General features: G+C 38.7%; 1 protein-coding gene across 2 annotated transcripts in view; it reads left to right on the forward strand.

Moving 5' to 3' along the window:
* The window catches only part of LOC107747465 (leucine-rich repeat-containing protein C10orf11 homolog), a 284,722-nt gene that overhangs the window by 233,755 nt on the left and 31,524 nt on the right, over nucleotides 1-19,443 (forward strand). The window contains exons 6-7 of one of the 2 annotated variants that reach the window (XM_016561976.1): nucleotides 17,599-17,686; nucleotides 17,762-17,986. In XM_016561976.1, the coding sequence (XP_016417462.1) occupies nucleotides 17,599-17,686; nucleotides 17,762-17,787 (114 nt within the window). In that variant the 3' untranslated portion in view covers nucleotides 17,788-17,986. Of the gene's footprint in view, nucleotides 1-17,598; nucleotides 17,687-17,761; nucleotides 17,987-19,443 lie in introns of those variants that run through there. The other variant, XM_016561975.1, reaches the window with a different exon arrangement.

A 19,443-nucleotide genomic window follows, 5' to 3' on the forward strand; every position in this document is an offset into this window, starting at 1 on the left:
TCAAGCCTCAGTCATTTACACCTTCACGTGCCTTTAGTTGTGACTGCCACAGAAGTAGCACCAAGAGTTGACGTGCAGGTGTTTTTTTTTTGTTTGTTTTTTGATAAGGGACAAGTTTTTCCATTGACAGGCATTCAAAAGTAGCATGTATTTGGGTTAAATAAAATAAAATGTATGTTTTTCACCATCTGCTGCACACAGTTTTAAAAGAGTGATTGGTTACAGCATATTCATCTCATTGAATATGAGTCTCATTAATAATTTTGCCCACCCTTTGTAGTAGATGAGTATCAGAAGAATAATTACATTTAAAAAAAAACACGTGGTCACACTTTATTTTAAGGTCCAATTCCCGCTATTAACAAACCATTAATTACAACTTTTGCCTCAATAAACTCCTAATTTGGCACTTATTAATAGTTAGTAAGGTAGTTGTTAAATTTAGGTATTGGGTAGGATTAGGGATGTAGAATATGGTAATGGAGAATTTGTCCTTTATAAGTACTAATAAACAGCCAATATGTTAATAATAGGCATGCTAATAAGCAACTAGGTAATAGTGAGAATTGGTCCCTATACTGAAGTGTTACCAAACATGTATAATTTGCGTAGAATGTAGGCTAAACTAACAGAATAATCTGCTAATGGTATGCTAAGCTAGTATGGGGGATAAACTGAGAAATGCTTAATTTCACTTGGTTATATATAACACTGCTGTTCAAAAGTTTGAGGTTAGTAAAATTTGTAATGTTTTTAAAAGAAGTCTAATTCTCACTTAAGGCTGCATTTATTTGATCAAAAATACAGTTAATAATAATGATAATAATAATAATAAAAATAAATGAAATTACTCTTTTCTATGTCAATATATTAAAATGTAATGTATACCTGTGATAGCAAAGATGAATTTTCAGCATCATTACTCCAGTCTTCAATGTCACATTATCTTTCAGAAATCATTCTAATATGATGATTTGAAGCTCAAGAAACAAGTATTATTATTATAAATGTTAAAAACAGTTGTGCTGCTTAATATTTTTGTGGAAACATTGGTTTCATTTTTTTTCAGAATTCTTTGATAAATAGAAAGTTCAAAAGAGCAGCATTATAAATCTTTTGTAACATTATAAATGTGTTTGCTGTCATGTTTGATCAATTTAATGTGTCCTCGACGAATAAATGTATTAACCTCTAAAAAAAAAAAAAACTTTACTGACACCAAACTTTTGAACGGTAGTATATGTATAACATTTAAAAGACATTAATGGTCAACATAACTTTTTTTTTTTTTTTGCTCTTGAGTTTCCCATTTACACTCATTTATATCGGTCACAGATAATTATGTTGGCCTATATTTGATGCTTTTCAGCCCTTTTTTATACGTTGTATAATGTGAATGTGATTGGCGTTGTTATATATTTCTCAATTTGAAAAGGATGAATGAATAATTGGATATATCCATTTGTCACTGACTGTATAGCATTACCTCTGGATGATTAATTGTGGTGGTTTGGATGTTCTATGGTCTAGTAAGAACACAGTCCAGTGACTGCTTAGTGATGCATTTCTCCAGCAAATGTCATGGGCCTGTAGCTCCACTGTCACACTATTAGGGTAACGTCATTATGCACACAGCCTGTCTCATCCTGAAAAGAACAGAATAATTCTTGCCCAAAATTGACACAAATTGTTTAGCATCATTTTTTTCACTGCTTGCAACGGCGGCGAACCAATCATTTTGCCACGCTTCAGGTATCCCAGATAAATGAATAGTCTTTTGAGTGTTTGCAGCAGCAAGCCTGGTGAATAACACATGAGCTTGGTGCATTTGAGTGCACTTGGCAAAGACAGAAGCTTTCACGTGGAGGCCACACCTGCTCCGGTGTGACGTGACACGACGGACACGGTCCATTCCCAGCTGACCTTCACTGTGACCGTGACCTACAATGATCCTGCAGCTCCGCTTGACGTTCCAATGATTGAGTGGCACAACACTCGGACGCTGGCTTCTTTTGCCTCCATCTCGCATGTCTGACTCTGCCAGTCTGGATGCTTGCCTAGAGCTTCTGCGCAAATGAGACGTAGTGATGTACTGACAGCTCTGCAGATGAAGTCATGGGTGAATTTGTCCACTTTGATGGAAGTGTCCACGCTTGTCTGATGGGCAAAATAACTTCACCCTGTCTGATCTTGTACAGTGACAGCAGGACAGCCAGTGATTTTAAACAGTCATTGCTCAAAGGATTGCAATAGGCTAATACTTTTTTTTTTCTGCAAGGATCCTGCATTTCCCATTCTGTGTATTCAGATAGTGAACTGTATTTTTGCATTTTACATTCTTTGACATGATCCCTGACTTTCTGGAGACCCTAATATTGCTGGGCTTGTCAGTTATTATAAATATACCCTAGTGTCCAACAGTGTCAGCCTTAGTCTGATGCACATTGTGACACAAGATGCTGAAAAATGTCTTTGGAAACTGTCCGAGTTTTATTTGAGGCACTTACCAGTAACTAAAATAATATCCATGAACAGAATAGTATATTCAGCTTTGTTTTCTGAGCAGTGTTGTTATTGTTAACTAAAAGTATTAAAAACTGTTTTTTTTAATAGTTTAAATTAAGCTGGAATAAAATATAAATATTAGATGAAGAATGAAAATTAGAATTGTTGCCAACTAACTGAAATAAGTTAGTTGAATTACTAAACTTACTAAAATTAAAACTGAAATATTAAAACTATATAGAAATTGTGACAAATGACAAAAAGAATGACAAAAAAATGTCAAAAGTACACAAAATTACTAAAAGTAAAATAAAAATATAAAAATAAAAGTTCAAAATATAAAAATATAAAAATAATTCAAAATTATATGCTATAAAATTATATAAATAATACTAAAATAATGCTGTTTTGTCTGAATGATCAGAATAATCACAATTACTTTTTTTTCTGTACAATTGCAGGGACTGCTGCATGATGAATTTCAGATAATCTCACCTATAAAAATTAATATATATATATATATATAACCATTCTTCAGTCTAATACTGAGGACATTTAAGTCAAGGTGAACCACTTTGTTTTTAATTATTTGTCAGTCTCTGGTGAACTGCTCAAAGCTTGAGGTTCCTGATTAACAGTGTTAAACAGTGTTAAATCAAACTCTTCACTTTTATTTTAGAGCATTTTGTGCAGTTACATTGACATTTTAGATTGTTGGGATTGTTAGATTGCATTATTTTCTCTGTCCTGCCTCACTGAAGAAAATATCTAATCAAACACCGCTTCAGTTCAGACTCTCACTCTTCTCATTAGTCTGAGACGGTTCTTCAGAGAGTCATCATTTGCTCAACATAATGAATAGGTTAATAAAATAGAATAGTTTAATTATGTTTTACTCCCTCGCTTGTTAATGGTTCCAGAGTAGCTCAATTTAATAATGCGATTCCTGTTATTAATTATCTGTAAGTCAACTTGTTTAAATGGTATTTTACAGTGCCTTGATAAAATTACAGCTAGAGGCAAAGTGGTGATAGACAGACAAAGGCCACGGACAAATTATCATACAACTATTAGCTTGTTTCCAAAGGGTTTTATGTTAATCTTTTAGTGCTTAAGTACCCCACAATTAACATCAGGAGGAGCTGCCTTCCAGCAAGCCTTGCAAATTGAAGTGCTCAGATAAAGTAGTAGTTATTCAGATGTAAACCAGAAGAACGTCGGGCTATCGTACTGAAGTGTACAGGAATTTTTATGTGCGCGAGTGCGCGTGTGATCAAGGAGGTATAACGATATCATTATCTCTCATGGGCTATGACACAAGGTGTCTCTTTCAGCCCGCTGCGCTTTTGTAAAGCACTAAAGCAGGACGCTAACAGGCAGATGAATGGCTCTCGTCGCTAGCACCATCTGATGAAGGAACACGTTTACGTATCAGCACTGGTGGCTTGATATGCAAATGTGGCACTTTGAGAGGGCTATATGGAGATATGGCTCATTGTTAGGGTTTCGCAGCCCTGTGTTCCTTTTATGCTAAACAGAGTCGTACCCATGGCGAGAGAGCGGCACCCATCTTGTAAATCAGCCTCCATCTCTGCTAGCTTAAACCAACAAAGGAGGTCACAGCCCTAAAGGACATGTGTGATTAATAGGCTAATTAGAAGCGTTACTATCTGGTCTGTCTTGTATTTCATTTCTTTTTGGAATAAAAAAATCAGTTTCCTATCGTATTATGAGTATAACTGATGTAGTTGGGCCACCCAGACAGAGGGCAAGCTGTAAATAGCATGCTAGTATTACTGTAGTTTCTCTGGTGTTAGTTTTAGATTCATCCTCTTGTAGAGACTGCTTCATCTTTACTGGCCTTTTAACAGTTGGAAAAGGTCTGTCTTTTGTTATTGTGGCTACCCATTCTAACAACTTTATTACACTATATAAACCTTTTGTTAATTGCCTTGGACAGTGTTAGCCAAGAAATCAAATGGAAAGGGAACCTGGCAACCTGAACAAATTGCGGTGATCTCATTTGAACGGCACCACGCATACAGTATATTCACATTAATGACACAATATTTAATTGTTGAAACAGTCTTGTAAGTCAATCTACAGTCACAAAACTAAAAGATAAAGTTGGGTACAAGAGGCCACGTCTAAACTCTGCATTTCTGTCATGTGACACTTTGATTAAAAAGGGTCCATGATATATATGAAGGCCAGTTGGATTATATTATTATTTATTAATATTTAGAATTAGCTTTTATTTTTAAATTTTTAGTTTTATTTTTAGTATACTTTTCGGTAATTGTATGTGCTTTTGTAATTTTTCATATTTTTTATTTGTATTTATTTATTTGTTTGTTTGTTTGCTTGTAGTCATTTTAGTTCTTCAATTTAAACTCATTATATTTCAGTTAGTTGCCAAAGCAACGTTTCTAATTTTTAAGATTTAAAAACTATATTTATATATAGCGTCAATAGCTGTATGTTATAGGTGCTTGCTTCAGATTTCATTTGATTGTTGACACCTTGAAGTGTAAATAAGCATATTATGCATTTATTCAACAATGTAATTGTCTGGAGGACAACTTGGGGGAAAAGTGGTACAGCTTACTCAGCTCTTCCCTCCTGAATACTAAGACTGAAATGCTGGTTTCATGGGACCATCTGGGATCTTTTTCATGAGCATGAGCATTGCAAGATTCATTTCTCTTCAGACAGGCACCCAGGGTTTCACTTTTTATTTGCTCTCACCCTATATCCACAAAGTCATTGTGTTAGTGCCCAGATAGAAAAATAAAACGCTTGTCTTTATTCTCTTCCCCATGTAAATATGTTAGATATGGTCTGACCAGACCTTTAAACATGATAAACACTTTTGCCTTCAAACCGAATTCCTTTGTGTCAGGCCCCATAACTTATTGTGCATGATTACAAAGCTACCGATATAATAAATTAAGCTGATGGACAGAATTATACCCAGTGCTTCCTGCACTCCCCAGTGACGCATACTAGCTTAGTGCTCCTTGACAGCAGCCTGTGATTTAACACTAGTGAGTAGGCCAAGAGGAAAACAGAAAACATTCACAGGAAAGGTCTGAGACTGGGCCTCCGCCTAGTTTACGAAAGCCTCTCTCATTTGCCATTAAAACCCAGAGCGGAGCATCTGGGAAGATAGGAACGTGTGTTATTTATGCGTTAACAGCGGAGTTTATCATTTCAGTCAAGAGAGAGAATTGTTTGACACAATAGTCAGTGGAAGAGAAGAAAAAAGGGATGGCTAACTTGGTCCAGAGTGGTGTCTTGTGCATTGAAACAGATGTGTCTGCTCTTGACGTGGGCATGTCATGGTTAGAGATAAACAGAGTAAAGCAAAGAGAGTGCAGAACTGGCACGACACTGGCTAATTTATCTCACTGAGAGACAGATTAAAGGCAGGGCCCAGTAAAACAAAGTTGGGCTGCCTTAATCAGGGGACAGACTGCAGGCATTATAAATAATAAATCAGTCCTGGATATTGAGAGGCCTGGGTGTTATTAGAGAGCCTGGCCTTTTAAAGCAACACAAACAAGCCATCAAAAGCTGTGTTTCAACCAGTGAGAGAACTATGGGTCCGTTCCAAAACCTAGTGAGCTGCCTAGCTGTCCAACATAGGTGATTGCCTTATGTACAGCATGCTAACTGAAATAGAACTTTTTAAGTGAGCGATTCCACTCACAATTGATTTCAGTAGAGCATTAGCGTGTTGCTAAGCTAGCTACACAATACTGTAGCAAACAAGGTACATGCAGTAAATACTGGGAGAATTATTACTTTCTTTTGTAGTTGTGACGAGTGGGGGCGGGGCCGAGAGCCCCCGCTCATCATCAAGAGTAATTGATGATGAGCGACACCTGCACCACTCACCGGTCTCGAGTCCCACGGAGGAGCTCCGGAAGTATAAAAGGAGGAGTTACGACAGTGAAAGACGAGAGAGGACCAGGCCTGGACTTTATTTTGTGGTTTGTGTGCGGCAGTCGTCCGTGAGGGGCTGCCGATTTACTTTCATTTTGTGTTTGTTTATTTTATTAAAGTTTTCTTTAAATGTTCGCCGGTTCCCGTATCCTTCTTCCACTACGAACTGTGTTACATTGGTGCCGAAACCCGGGAGGAAGGAGGGACACGCTGTCAGAGAGCCCTCGCAGTGTGTTTGTGTGTGTGTGTGTGTGTGTGTGTGTGTGTATATATATACTTTTGTTCTTTCCTGCTTAGATTTTGTTGCTAACCTTCCATTTTGCTAAGATTCTGTCACTTTCCATGCTCAAAGAATGTTGTGATTGCATGCTCAGTGCACTCTTATGTCTTGATATTACCATATTTGCATATTTGTTTTATCTCATGTTCAAGATTTTGCAAATCTTCTGTTTTGCTAAGTTTTTTTTTACCTTCCAATATGCTATATTTGTCGCTAATGAAATAATGTTGTGATAGCATGCTCAGTGCACCCTGACCCTTTAATTTCACCATGTTTACATATTTATTTAAGCTTATTTGCTTTTATGCTAACATTTTGTTAAACTACACAAAGATTTTTTTATCGCTAGCATTGCATTATGCTATGCTTTGTACTTTGCATGCTTAAACGATGTTGTGATAGCATGTTCAGTGCACTCTGACCTCTTAATTTTACCATTGTTATTGATGTGCTAAGTATCATTTATGTTGTTGTTTGTGTTAGATAACACTGAGGTTATTTCAGCGAGTTATTTGACACGCAAATGCCCCGCAGGTCAGATGCAGCATGATTTCAATGCTAAAACACACAGCAGGATTTTATGTTCCTTTTGCTCCATAGGAGCAGCATCTCTCTTTAACTATGATTAGGGTGAAGTCAGGGGAGAGGAGACAAGATTTAAATTTCTCTGTGTCATTAGTTCAACATGGGGTCACGACTGGGCCTCTCCCACCATAATTGCATGGCGTGATTTATCCGTAAAGAAGCTAAAATACATATAAATCTCCGGGCTCATCTTTGTTGCAGGATTCCCTCTCTGATTAATGATCGGAGAAAAAAAAAGAGAGAGAGAGAGAAACAAATGCGCTGTGAATAAGTATAAATTATTCATCTCGATGGCCTGTTAAACGTGTATATTTTCTTAAGAAAAGTCAAGGTGTTTCGCGGCTATCTCCCATTTTGCTGATGATGGAGAATGCGAGGTTGGCCGCGTGCTCGGAGCCCTAATAAACTTGATTTCTACCTCAGCCATCAACCGCGGGCCCCACGCATAAATAGGCTTTATGTAAATCTGTCAGCACCTGGCCTGCGCCGAGGCTTCTGTGTAGATATTGGCCTGTCTGGAAGTTTATGGCGAAGTTTAAAATCATTCATTAAACTGACCCGGCGGTAAATCCACTTACTGGAAAATTGCCCCTGCTCTTCTATTTGGTTTGTAGATGCGATCATGAGTCCATTTTTAACTTAATTAATTGGCCGTTTCTGTTGACAAGATATTTATGCAGTAATAATTTGCTGGAAATAGATGCAGAGAGTTGGAAATGAGATATCCATCACCTCCTCGTGTTCCAGCAGCTGCGGCGCGGCTAATATGAAAGTATTTCAGCCACTGACGACCCCGCTGTTTGTGCAGTCAAGATTATATATACCCACGATCCATTGCCTGCCTGAGAGGCGCTCATGGAGGTCTATGATAACAAAGAGTTTGTGATTTATAGCTTGCTGTGAAAGCAGAACTTGATGAGATTAAACAATTTCATAGCACAAGTGTTTCTCAGACCTTCTGATTTGTAGTTGTGAGCTGATAGTAAATCAAGTTTATATATCTGAAAGCCTGCTCAGCAAAGCAGTGCAATTACTGTTTAAGACAGCTACTTTTTATTTAATTTTTATCCAAGGTTTGTCTCCTTTATTTTTCGCGCCTGTCAGGGAGGCGCTCACCTTCATAAGTCCTTCTCCCAGGGAGGGGAGGATGCTGGGAGAATGAGGCCTCCTGCTATCTTTAAAACCGCAGTGACACGTCTTGCTCTTGTGGTCGCCGGTTGTACGTTGTCGAGCGATTCGTAACGTGGTGGAATTTTATTAATAATGACAAAAAGGGTACAGTTGCACAGGATATTATTGAAAAGTGTTTGTTTTCACAATGGCATCATCCCGCTGCCCACGTAACTAATCGATTATCATCATACTGTAACATTTATTTGTTTTGCTTTACACCGTAGGCTGAAATAGCGCTTGCGAACGAGTCGACAACCTCAGCCTTTATCTCTCCTGCAAACATCAAGAGATCTCATTATTTAGACACATCTTGGGTTTTTTTTTTTTTCCTCCCGTATGCCCCAAGTCAAAATTAGTTTTCACTCCCTCTGTGATCTTCTCTGACTGGGGTGCGCTGGAAGTAAGAAAATGTCTTTGCATCAGGGCTGAGTCAGAGACGCACTTCACAGAGCCGTTCTTCCAGCTTAAGCATTGCTAAGTCACCTTCACATTTCACTCATGTAAAAAGCTAATTTTCTTTAAGTTCACATGTCACTTTCTGCAGGTCTGCTTTGTGGGTACTCTTCAAATGTCTCCGAGCGTCTAATTGCGTAGGAAACATCCCAGACAACCCGGTTTGACAGTCCTACTCACAGAATCCTCAATAATTTAACATCCCACATACTTGAAAACATCCCTGACATTAGATACAGCTCCTAAGCGCAACATAAAGAGGCACCGTGTGTCATACCTTTGAGAGAGAGTGTCTGTGAAATGGAAAGATATAGAGAGGAGATACACATGGGGAACTGAGAAGAAGAGGTATATAGAGCAGTTGGAAAATGCCGAATCACGCACAAAAGCCGCCTCTTATATATGCAAACACTGGACTGAGCTCTCTTTCTCGCATTCTTACACATTCGAATGGACAAATACACACAGATTTATATAAAAATATCCCATAAATACAATCGGTTATGTCTTAAGTGAACATAAAGAGTTGAGAAAGAAAACAAGGGTGTATTGGATCTGTGCATTGACAGCAGCCGCTGCCCCCAGTCATTATAATGTTAATCAAAGAACAAAAGGAAAGAAAATCCCTCACTGATTATTTAAACAGACTGTATAATGATGAAAAACCACAAACATGACAGGTATTATTAAAATACGCCAATTCCTTCAGCGCACATTTCAGTGCAATATTTTTACAGATTTTTTAAACCGTGTATACAATATAATTATGTTTAATTACGCTGAGATATAGCATAAAGTTTTGTTGCAAACGGATGAAGACATTATAGTAGGCCTATATCTCAGCTCGCCTCTCAACACGCACACGTTCGGAGTTTCGGCAGCCCAACACTGAATATTATATTGTGGGCGTTGTATTTTGATTAATAAAATAAAAATTATAAAAATTACAATACAAAAATGAAATTTAAATTACCCTGCTTCTAAATAAATAAAGCAGTTATTTTTATTTCATTAAAAACGGGCCAAAAGAGACCTCCGAACTAGTAGCTAACCAGAAAGGGAAAAAAAAAAACTTAACGTTTTTGCTCAGAATTCCTTTTTAATCCCTGCATGATTTTAGTCATACATGATAAATATGAAATACGTTATAGCTTGACTACAAGTTTAAAAACAACGCTGCAATTGTTATAAACAAGGAAATTAAACTTACCATCATGAAATGTGTCTACACAGGCGATAATGCCAAAAAGAAAGAGAAACATCGGACAATAGGCATATTTTATTCAAGACATTATTATATGACATCAACATGCATTTATCATTCTTACAATCACCGACAGAATGTCCAACTTGACCACGATGAACTTAAAATTGGGTTCTATTATTTTTCCTCAACAAACCTCACAAAACGAAATTCATTTCAAACACAAATTTGATAAGAACATAGTAGAAATTATTAGCAACACCAAAATAACAGCAAAGCTAATGTTTTCTGTTAGTTTAAGCACAAACTAAGAAAAGTAAAACCAAACATTGGCTACATTTACATGCAACCAAATAATCCGTTTGTAATTGGATTGACGGCTCAATCGGACTGAAAAACCTTCATGTAAACACCTTAATCGATCCGATTGAGCTCGATCGGAATGAAATTTCGATCGGATTGAAGGGGGTGGTCATTTTGCATGTAAACGTAGCCATTGTGGCAATCATTAAGACCAAACTGAACATGGTGTGTGTTTATGGTGCATGTTGGCAATGTTGTTTCGGTGGGGGCGGTGGGGCTTAGGTAGACGATATTATCGGATATCGTGATATATATATATAGAGAGAGAGAGAGAGATTCGTTTTGTGTGGTATATGCCTTTACTGTTAAAATATTGTTATTCTGAAACAAAGTTGTTGTTTTTAGTTTTTTTTTTAATTTGTACAAAATGTTTTCCTCTATAATGTTTGTAATATTTGTTGGGGAACTTTCAAGGGATTCAGCTCACAAATGTCTTCCATATATTATATGAATAAAATTTTCATTGACTTATGAATGAGAAACACCCTGCATTTTTTTTAGTTTTGACTGATGTTTTGAGTAAAGTTCATTAAACATTTTTCCCCGTACATTTGTACATTCCTGGCAGAGTCAATCTTGATAGAGTAAATGGTTTTAAAAAACAAGCTGGCTCTTTCAAGTTCAAGCCCTGTGAAGCCATGTAAAGTGTTGTGCCTGTTGATATAGGTCAGTGGTTCCCAAACCCGTCCTGGAGGACCCCCTGCCCTGCACATTTTGTATGTCTCCCTAATCAGACACACCCAATTTAGTTATTGCAGTCTCTACTAACGAGCTGATGAGTGGAATCAGGTGTGTTAGATAAGGGAGACATACAAAAGGTGCAGGGCAGGGGTGCCTCCAGGACAGGTTTGGGAACCACTGATATAGGTGATTAACTTCCTGTTGTGCCTAAACCTTTACTTTTTAAAGCCGAGCTGTACATAAACTCCCGTCTCCGGAGAGAATTTGGGTATATGCTTGAGGCAAAAGCTGTTTCACTTGTGATCACTGATCATATGATACACTTACGTAGCACAAGTGCATTGAAGTAGAACTGGTAAATCATTAAATACTTGCTCAATGCAGCTCACACTGTGCTCACACCACAGAAAAGACTCTTAAAGCCCTTGGAGGGCAGGCACCATTACATCTAGCCTTCACTTTCTAGTCATTACCTAAGAAAACAGAATTAATACAGTTTTATGCACACTACAGCCATTTAAAACACATTACTGCCACACATCTGAGAGACAATTATGAAGGTCAAAAGCATTAAAGTGCTTCTTCAGTGATTGGCACCCCGAACGCTTTCCCGCTCTCAGCGTGACATTTATACTGCATATAATCGCAGTCTGCGCTTCAAATATAATTTATAGGTCTGACCCGTATATATACACGATTTATGCAAAGCATATCACGATTAAATGAGCTTAATAAGTACAAACAGAAAATCAGACCGACATTTCATTGACTTAAATACACACAAAGATGTTTGTTTTCCCTCTGATCTTCGGCTCATCAGAAAAAAAGGAGTCTTGCGAAAGACAAGGAAAGTTTCATACCCACAGAAAACATTTTTTTCTCTCGTTACAGACCCAGAGAGAAAACATATAAAAAAACATTTTACTACATGTCTTTTGCAAGCACAAAAAGCTGAAATGGTGTCAAGAGAAAACAAAACAGAGAGCTTGTTTCTTCTAACAATTGCTTTAAGCTACAAAATCTCCTTGAATCCCAAGCCTCCCGTTACTGTCGAATTTCCACTTTTTCTCTCGCTCGCTCGCTCTTAAAGGGAAAGCAGGCCCTTCTGTTGGGCCTGATAGGTTGTAGGCTGATGCTTAGCAACAACATTCCTGCGCCTTAAGTAGCAGTAAACCCCTGGCTGAACTCTTTGAAGTGGCTGTCAGGCCACATTTATTTCGTTTTAGCACTTTGTCTTCTTGTCCAGATATATAAGGAGATAAAAAGCACTGGTGTTTACACTGATCTTTGCCTCTCTTTCTCTCTCCCTCTGTCTGTCTCACTCTATCTCTGTATATCTCTTTTGTGGCGCTGGTAATTAGATTGTAGCCCTGATCAGGCCTGGTAAGGATGAGACGTGCTGCGAGTTGCGCTAGGCACGCTCGACTCTTGATGTTTTGGCGAGGGATCTCTCCAGCTTTGGGGGTTCGCACGAAACCAAATCATAGCGTTAACTGCATCTTAGCCACCCGTTCACCTCTTCCCACTCTCTGGGGTGGAGATTTGTTTGGAGTTGATAATCACAAATGGCTGGATTTTTCGTCATTTATTTGCGGGGGAGAAAAAAGGACATGCGAATGGAAGAGGGGGCATGAGTATGATGTATAATCCAGGAGACGAGTCATATTTCACTGTGACATTTTCAGCAAGCAGTCCTCCCTTTGAGTGCAGAGCCCCTGTTGGGCTGAGAGCTGCTGTGGCTTTCTCTGTTAATGCCATTATTAGAGACTTTTTTCTTTCTCCAGCTTGTAAATTTCTGCTGCATTATCATAAAGTGTAGTGATTACTCAGTGTATAAAGACAATAATGATGTGAGCAGGCAGCATATGCCCAGGTCCTGGAGAACAAGAGCTCGGCATGCTGAGACGAGAGGCTTATGCAAACCTGACGCTGCAGCGCCCCCATCTGACCAGTGCAGGAAGTAAGTGTGCGCCGTCACACGGGTGTGTGTGTGTGAGAGAGAGAGCGTGTGAGTGGGTGGGTGGTGAGAAAGAAAGCAAGAAAGAGAACAAACAAAAGAAAGGAAGGTAGGTAGAATGAATGAGAGCTCCAGTGTTGAGACTGGAGAATATGTCTTGGCATTTGACTCCGGATGTTGTTTTACTACATCTCAGAAGGATGCATAGTTAGCTGCTGCCACTCCGCAAAGACCTCCCAAAGTTACCGCACCATGTGGTCCATATTTCTCTGAATCAGTGCGGCTGGATTTTGGCCTTGATGGATATTCATCTGAGCAGTTGGATGAGTGAAGGTTCTTACTTTCTCCTCGTGGCTCAGTGGCATAACTGCATCTGAAGATACTTTCATCTAGACTGCATGTTTTCTCTCTCTGTCAGCCATCCTTCTGTTTAGACTCATAATGAATTGAAGTCTCAAAGGCAACCTGAGCAACCTTCAGTTCAGAGGCGTCATGCCCATTCAAAGTGAGCCCCCTCAGATTTCTGAGCCAAGTGGATTTTTAATGCAGCTTCCAAAAGACAAAAAATAGCAGAATAATATTTTTTATATTTGATACAATCACACCGGTGTGATTAGAACTTTCATCACCAGCTGCTAAATTCAAATCTGCGTTTGCTGGCAGCCGCTGAGCCAGGTACAGATGCGTTTTTACAGCACTGCACATAATAACCAATCACACACGATTCTGTTGAGCTTATGAATGCAATGGCCAATCAGAAAAGTTCAGATGAGTTCAGTTTTTCAATTCAGTTTTGTTCACTTGCTCGCTGACTGAATACCTCTTTCTGGCAAATTCTCTTGTCACAACAAAGTGCAGATGTGCGTACGAATGTAAGTAAGATATTCATTTCACAGTGTAAACAGCTTCAGTGATTTTAATGGGAGTTTTTGAGAGTGCCTGAACTCTATGCTAGACAATGAAAATGTTCTTTGATAATGTAAATGTTCTTTGCTCTGTGTAAAATGAAAGTGTTATAATTAGTAACTTACAATATTGTTATTAAATTCACATTAAATACAAAGTCAGCCGTATTAAAAATATTTTATGGCATGACACCCATATCTGGTACTTAAGTAAAATGTCAAGTTTTTATGTGTAGTTAATAGATTACACTAGTCTACTTTGCCCATCACCATTTATTGATTAAATAACATAATCTATAAAGGTGCAAAACGCATTTACTTACACATATTTGAGATTCGAGATATTTCCTGATATAGGTAACACGTTTTGGGAATATTTAGAATAAAAAGGAACAAAATTAATAAAACACAAGCCTATAGCAGTTATTCAGTGCTATTGTGTGTCCCCCCAATGTGCCCTCTCAAAAATGATGAGTACATGACGCCCCTGCTTCAGTTGCAGCTTTTTTTATGTATTTATTTATATAAATATTTTTCATGTATTTCTATTTTAAGTATATATATATATATATATATATATATATATTCATACTACCTAACCCTTAGAGATTTAAACCACACTTAAAAATGTATGAATGTCATTTAATTAATAGAAAATATATAATCAGATAGCATTTATTTTAAAGATAGTTCACACAAGAACACTTTCAAGCAAGTAAGTTGGAAAGAAAAAAGTTTGTTATATGAAATGATATAACATACATTCAAAACTCAGGCTAGATGTATTCAAACACTTTCTGTTCGTATAAAGTTAGTGTGATGAACTACACCTGTGGTTGTTCTACTAGGTCATCTGTGTGAACTTTATGCTTAACTGGCTTCATACTTTTACTACAAATCTCTGCAATGCCCGTTGCTTAACGGTAATTCAAAAATAGTTCAGAAGAATTTTAGTAGTTTAGTTTTTTATATAAATTGCAGGTAGATATAAATATGTTTTTTGCAGGTGGCACTTGCTTTGATATTTTATTAAATGCAATAACATTCAGATATTTTTAACTGTCCAAATACCTTTTAGGGCCACTGAATTATCCTTCAATATAGACGGGCAGATCAGAGCACACACGTTGCCATTTATTTGATGGATAGTGATGCATATCTTTTAAAAGCAACTAAAAACAAAGTGCTTTGTGAAAGGAGAAGCTCTTAACTGCCTGTGCGTGCTCAAAGCTCCCAGACTGAATGAATTCAAAGGGTGACCCCTTGGCTTGTGATTATGTTTGTGTAAAATCTTAAGGATGCCGATCAAAGCAAGGCTCTTGTCCGCCTGCCCTTTTTTTTCCAAGATAACAGCTGGCATTCAAACAGAGTTTTCCTTGAACTTTTTTTTTTCTGCCAGGATTCCCATTATGAGGCAGGCCTCTTTCTCATCTCAAGGATGGCTCATTGAATAAAGAGAAAGAGAGGAGTGGATGGGAGGGGAGGAAGTGGAGGGAGGGCTCTGATTAATCTTCTTCCAGGGTGGGGGTGTTTGATCAGTGGACTTGGCCCGGGAGGAGTGGGATGGTTAGGAGAGAGGGGGTATCTCTGATGTTGACAGCAGGCGACTTTTGCGCATGGCATGTGATTGACGTGCCTGGCCGCTTGGCCGGAGGGGGGGTGCTCTGTGTCCGGTGGGGCATAGCCGGCCCCTGTCTGTGGGTGGTGGTGTTAATAATGTGGCAACTGGGAAGATTAATTGTAGACAAGCAGCAGGATTATGAGCGGCTTTGTGGCCGGGACAGGGCTGTTTGTGGGGAAGGCCTCTGATCTGTCAGGTCCAGAGGAAATTAGCAAGGGCGGACTGAAGCTGACACTAAAAATGCTGCTTTAGGATATTAAAGCCAAATGGCCAGAGGAGATTGAAATGGTAACAAGGAAACTGCTGACGTACTCGGAAAGCCTGATGCAGCTGCACCCCACTGGATTTGTGTAATTAGGACGATAATTAGTCATGTGATAACAACAACGGGGGGAAAAGTAATACGTTTTAAAAGAAAACATTTTCTCCATTTTCTGTTGCTTGGCAACTATAAACAGCTTGCAGATAGTAACCTTTGGAAGAGTGTTTTGGAATGTTTTATTATACATTAGTGTCTATCATAAATATTGCTGTATTTGCACTTTAAATTTCAGTCAACTTTATTTTATATTGTTTTTGCTTAATATAAAACACTTAATATTAATACTTTTATTCAACAAAAAAAATCAATCAATCAATCAATGCCACTCACACATTCTTTAAAGAATCCTGAAAAATACGAAGCAGCACAACTGTTTTCAGCATTGATTATAAGAAATGTTTCTTGAGCAGCAAATCAGCTTTCTGAAGGATCATGTGACACTGAAAACTGAAGTAATGATGCAGAAAATTTAGCTTTGCCATCACAGAAATAAATTACATTTGAAAACATATTCAAATAGAAAAAATTGTAAGTGCAAATGCAGCCTTGGTGAGTGTAAGTGACTTCTTTCAAAAACATTAAAAACAAAAACAAAATTCGTACCGACCCCAAACCTTTGAATGGTATATGAATAATTCGTTCTCAGCACTAAGCCGAGTGTTTTCAATGAATTAAATCAAAATAGGCCACCTCTACTCTGTTTATTTGTAATTTTAGCCCTCACAGTGATTAAATGCTCTGAGAATTCCTGCCTGCGGAAGAGCAGAATATTTTCTCAAAGGCATCAGATATCAACACATACTGTGTTTTTGGTCCTTGAAAGAAGACAAAGGAGATAGAAAACAACACTGACCTACCAGAAGCACACAGGCCATCTGTATTCACTCCAGCTCTTCCCCTGTTCTGTCTGTCTATGCGGTGGCCTTTATGTGAATATATTTGTATTTTTAAGGTCGGCCAGTGAGAGATGAGTTTACTTAAACTCAGGTCTGGCCTTTGGAGAGCAGTAATTTCATGCCACCTGTTAGATGGTCAACACACAACAGCGTGTGTTAGTGAGTGGCAGGCTGACCCGGGCCTGACCCGCGGGGCTCTTCATGGCTGAATGGTGACTGGGGCCCTTCCCCTGGTGGCCCCCTCTCTTAAACAGGCAGGGGACAGGTAATCAAAGCCAGGGCCCGTCCTCACCTTTCACTCCTCTCCCTGCAAAATAATGAAAGTTGCCCTCGTCCTGTGCCCCAGATAAAATAAGAACGCCGCTCCTAACATTTCCTCTCCTCGGTGCTGATAAAATTTATGGCATTTAGACAGTCAGTCGTGGAAGTGAAATCTCACCCGCATTCTTCGGTTGTCTCTCACTCCACCGTGCCTTTCCATTCTCTCTCCCTTTTGTGTCATCATTCTGGGAAAATATTCTAGATTGCTCGTGACAAATGAGTTCTTTTCATTTAACTCAATTAGGATCATTGCATGCAGAAGTCAATAACCAACATTTCTCCTGTCTGTGCTGGATAATGAATCGTTGGAGACGTTATAAATGTTCGCAGGTGTGTAAACTGAGCACGCTGAATTTATGTTTGTCCAAACTCTTGTTCTTTCAGGACACCGCCAGTGATGTGAGATCCGAATCCACCACTACGCCATACACCCCGCTGCCACGAGGATCCAAAGACGTCCGGAACCACAAAGGTAGTGTTATTTAGACAAAAAAAGTGACAATTGCATGGCAGGTATCTAAACAAGCGCACCCTCCATTGCTAATAGAAGCTGTGCAGAAGAGATGTTTCTGATGTGCTGGACTCTTTCACGCAGGCCACATTTATCATGCTCTTTTGTCTGTGCAATGCAAAGTGCTGTTTTTATGTCACGGCCACAGCGGTGGTACTTTCATGCGAGGTCAGCTGTGTGCCTCTCAGCCCCCCACCAAGGACAGATCTATTTCACAAAGGCTGACCTGCACCTCTCAAGTGATGTAGAGGAAAGCCCAGTGCTTTGTCAAAATCATGCTGCTTGAGAATAGTCCATTAAAAGGTGAACGGAGCTGACATATGAAATATTTTTTCTCCCTCTTAGATTTGGGCGAGCTGACACTCTCCATTTGTTATTTTTACGATACTGTACTGCAGCGTTAGATAACACAAGCCCTCATCTTTGTCCTTCGCCTCGTTTTATTCCTCTGCCTTTATCGTGCCATTTTTATTTATCTTGACTTATTGCCTATTCTATTTGCTTAATGCATCGGCTCTGACACTGTAACTCTTTACTAAAACTCACCTTTGGCTGTGCCATGAAAATGCTTTAATAGAATAGCCATGACACTAAAAGATGCAGTTCACCTCCAAGACACTGTCAGTGGAAGTCGAGCATTGTGTTTGGATTGCTGATAATTCATGGGGCGTCTGTGTAATCACAATGCAGTGCAATTACTGCCTGCTTATATATTGTAGTATTTTGCTCTTAAAGGTGACATGTCATGAAAATCTGACTTTTCCAGGTTTTAAGTGCTATAATCTGGTCCCCAGTGCATCTACCAACCAAGGAAACGTGAAAAAGATTAACCCAGTAACTTTGTTTTGGTAAGCCTTTTTCTGCAAGCGTCTGAAAAAACGAGCGCATCTGATTTCGCTCCCTTGCTGACGTGGCAAAGGGATCTCATTATAATATTACCGCCCCATAATCTGTAAGTTTACACCCACGGCGCCGTTATTGTGTTTTCGCAAGCGACAACAGCGTACAGTTCTAATGCCATGACGAAAGTTTGAAAAAAACATGCTAACTGTTCTGCCTTTGTCTGCACAGACGAGCACATAACACTATTTACAGTCCCAGCCTCAGAGGAGACAAGAGAGCAGTGGATTTATTGATTTAAAAGATCAGAGTTCATAGAAGGAGACCCATGGAACCTTCAAGATTTGAAGACTGTTTGTGTAGAAGAATGGGCCAAAATTACACCTGAGCATATGACTAGTTTCGAGTCTCGAAGCTGTCATTAACAACAAAGGCTTTTGTACAAAGTATTAAATACATTTCAGTAAACGTGTTCAATACTTTTTCCCTGGGTCATTCCAATATATTACACAGAACTTAATTTCTGAACTTATTTGTATTGTTTTCTTTGTATGTATGGATTGCTTGTTACCAACATCTTTACCCGCTGTGTGTGTGTGTATATATATATATATATATATATGTGTGTGTGTTTTCTGCTTCCACTCAAAATAGGCATGTGAAATACTGGGAGAATATAGTCTGGTCAAATGAGACCAAAATTAAACTCTTTGGATGCCATAATACACACCATGTTTTGAGGTCAAATGACACTGCACATCATACACCTGAGCATATGACTAGTTTCGAGTCTCGAAGCTGTCATTAACAACAAAGGCTTTTGTACAAAGTATTAAATACATTTCAGTAAGCGTGTTCAATACTTTTTCCCTGTGCCA

The sequence above is a fragment of the Sinocyclocheilus rhinocerous genome, unplaced genomic scaffold (genome assembly GCF_001515625.1).
Source record: "Sinocyclocheilus rhinocerous isolate Xijiao unplaced genomic scaffold, SAMN03320098_v1.1 scaffold2664, whole genome shotgun sequence".
Taxonomy (NCBI): domain Eukaryota; kingdom Metazoa; phylum Chordata; class Actinopteri; order Cypriniformes; family Cyprinidae; genus Sinocyclocheilus; species Sinocyclocheilus rhinocerous.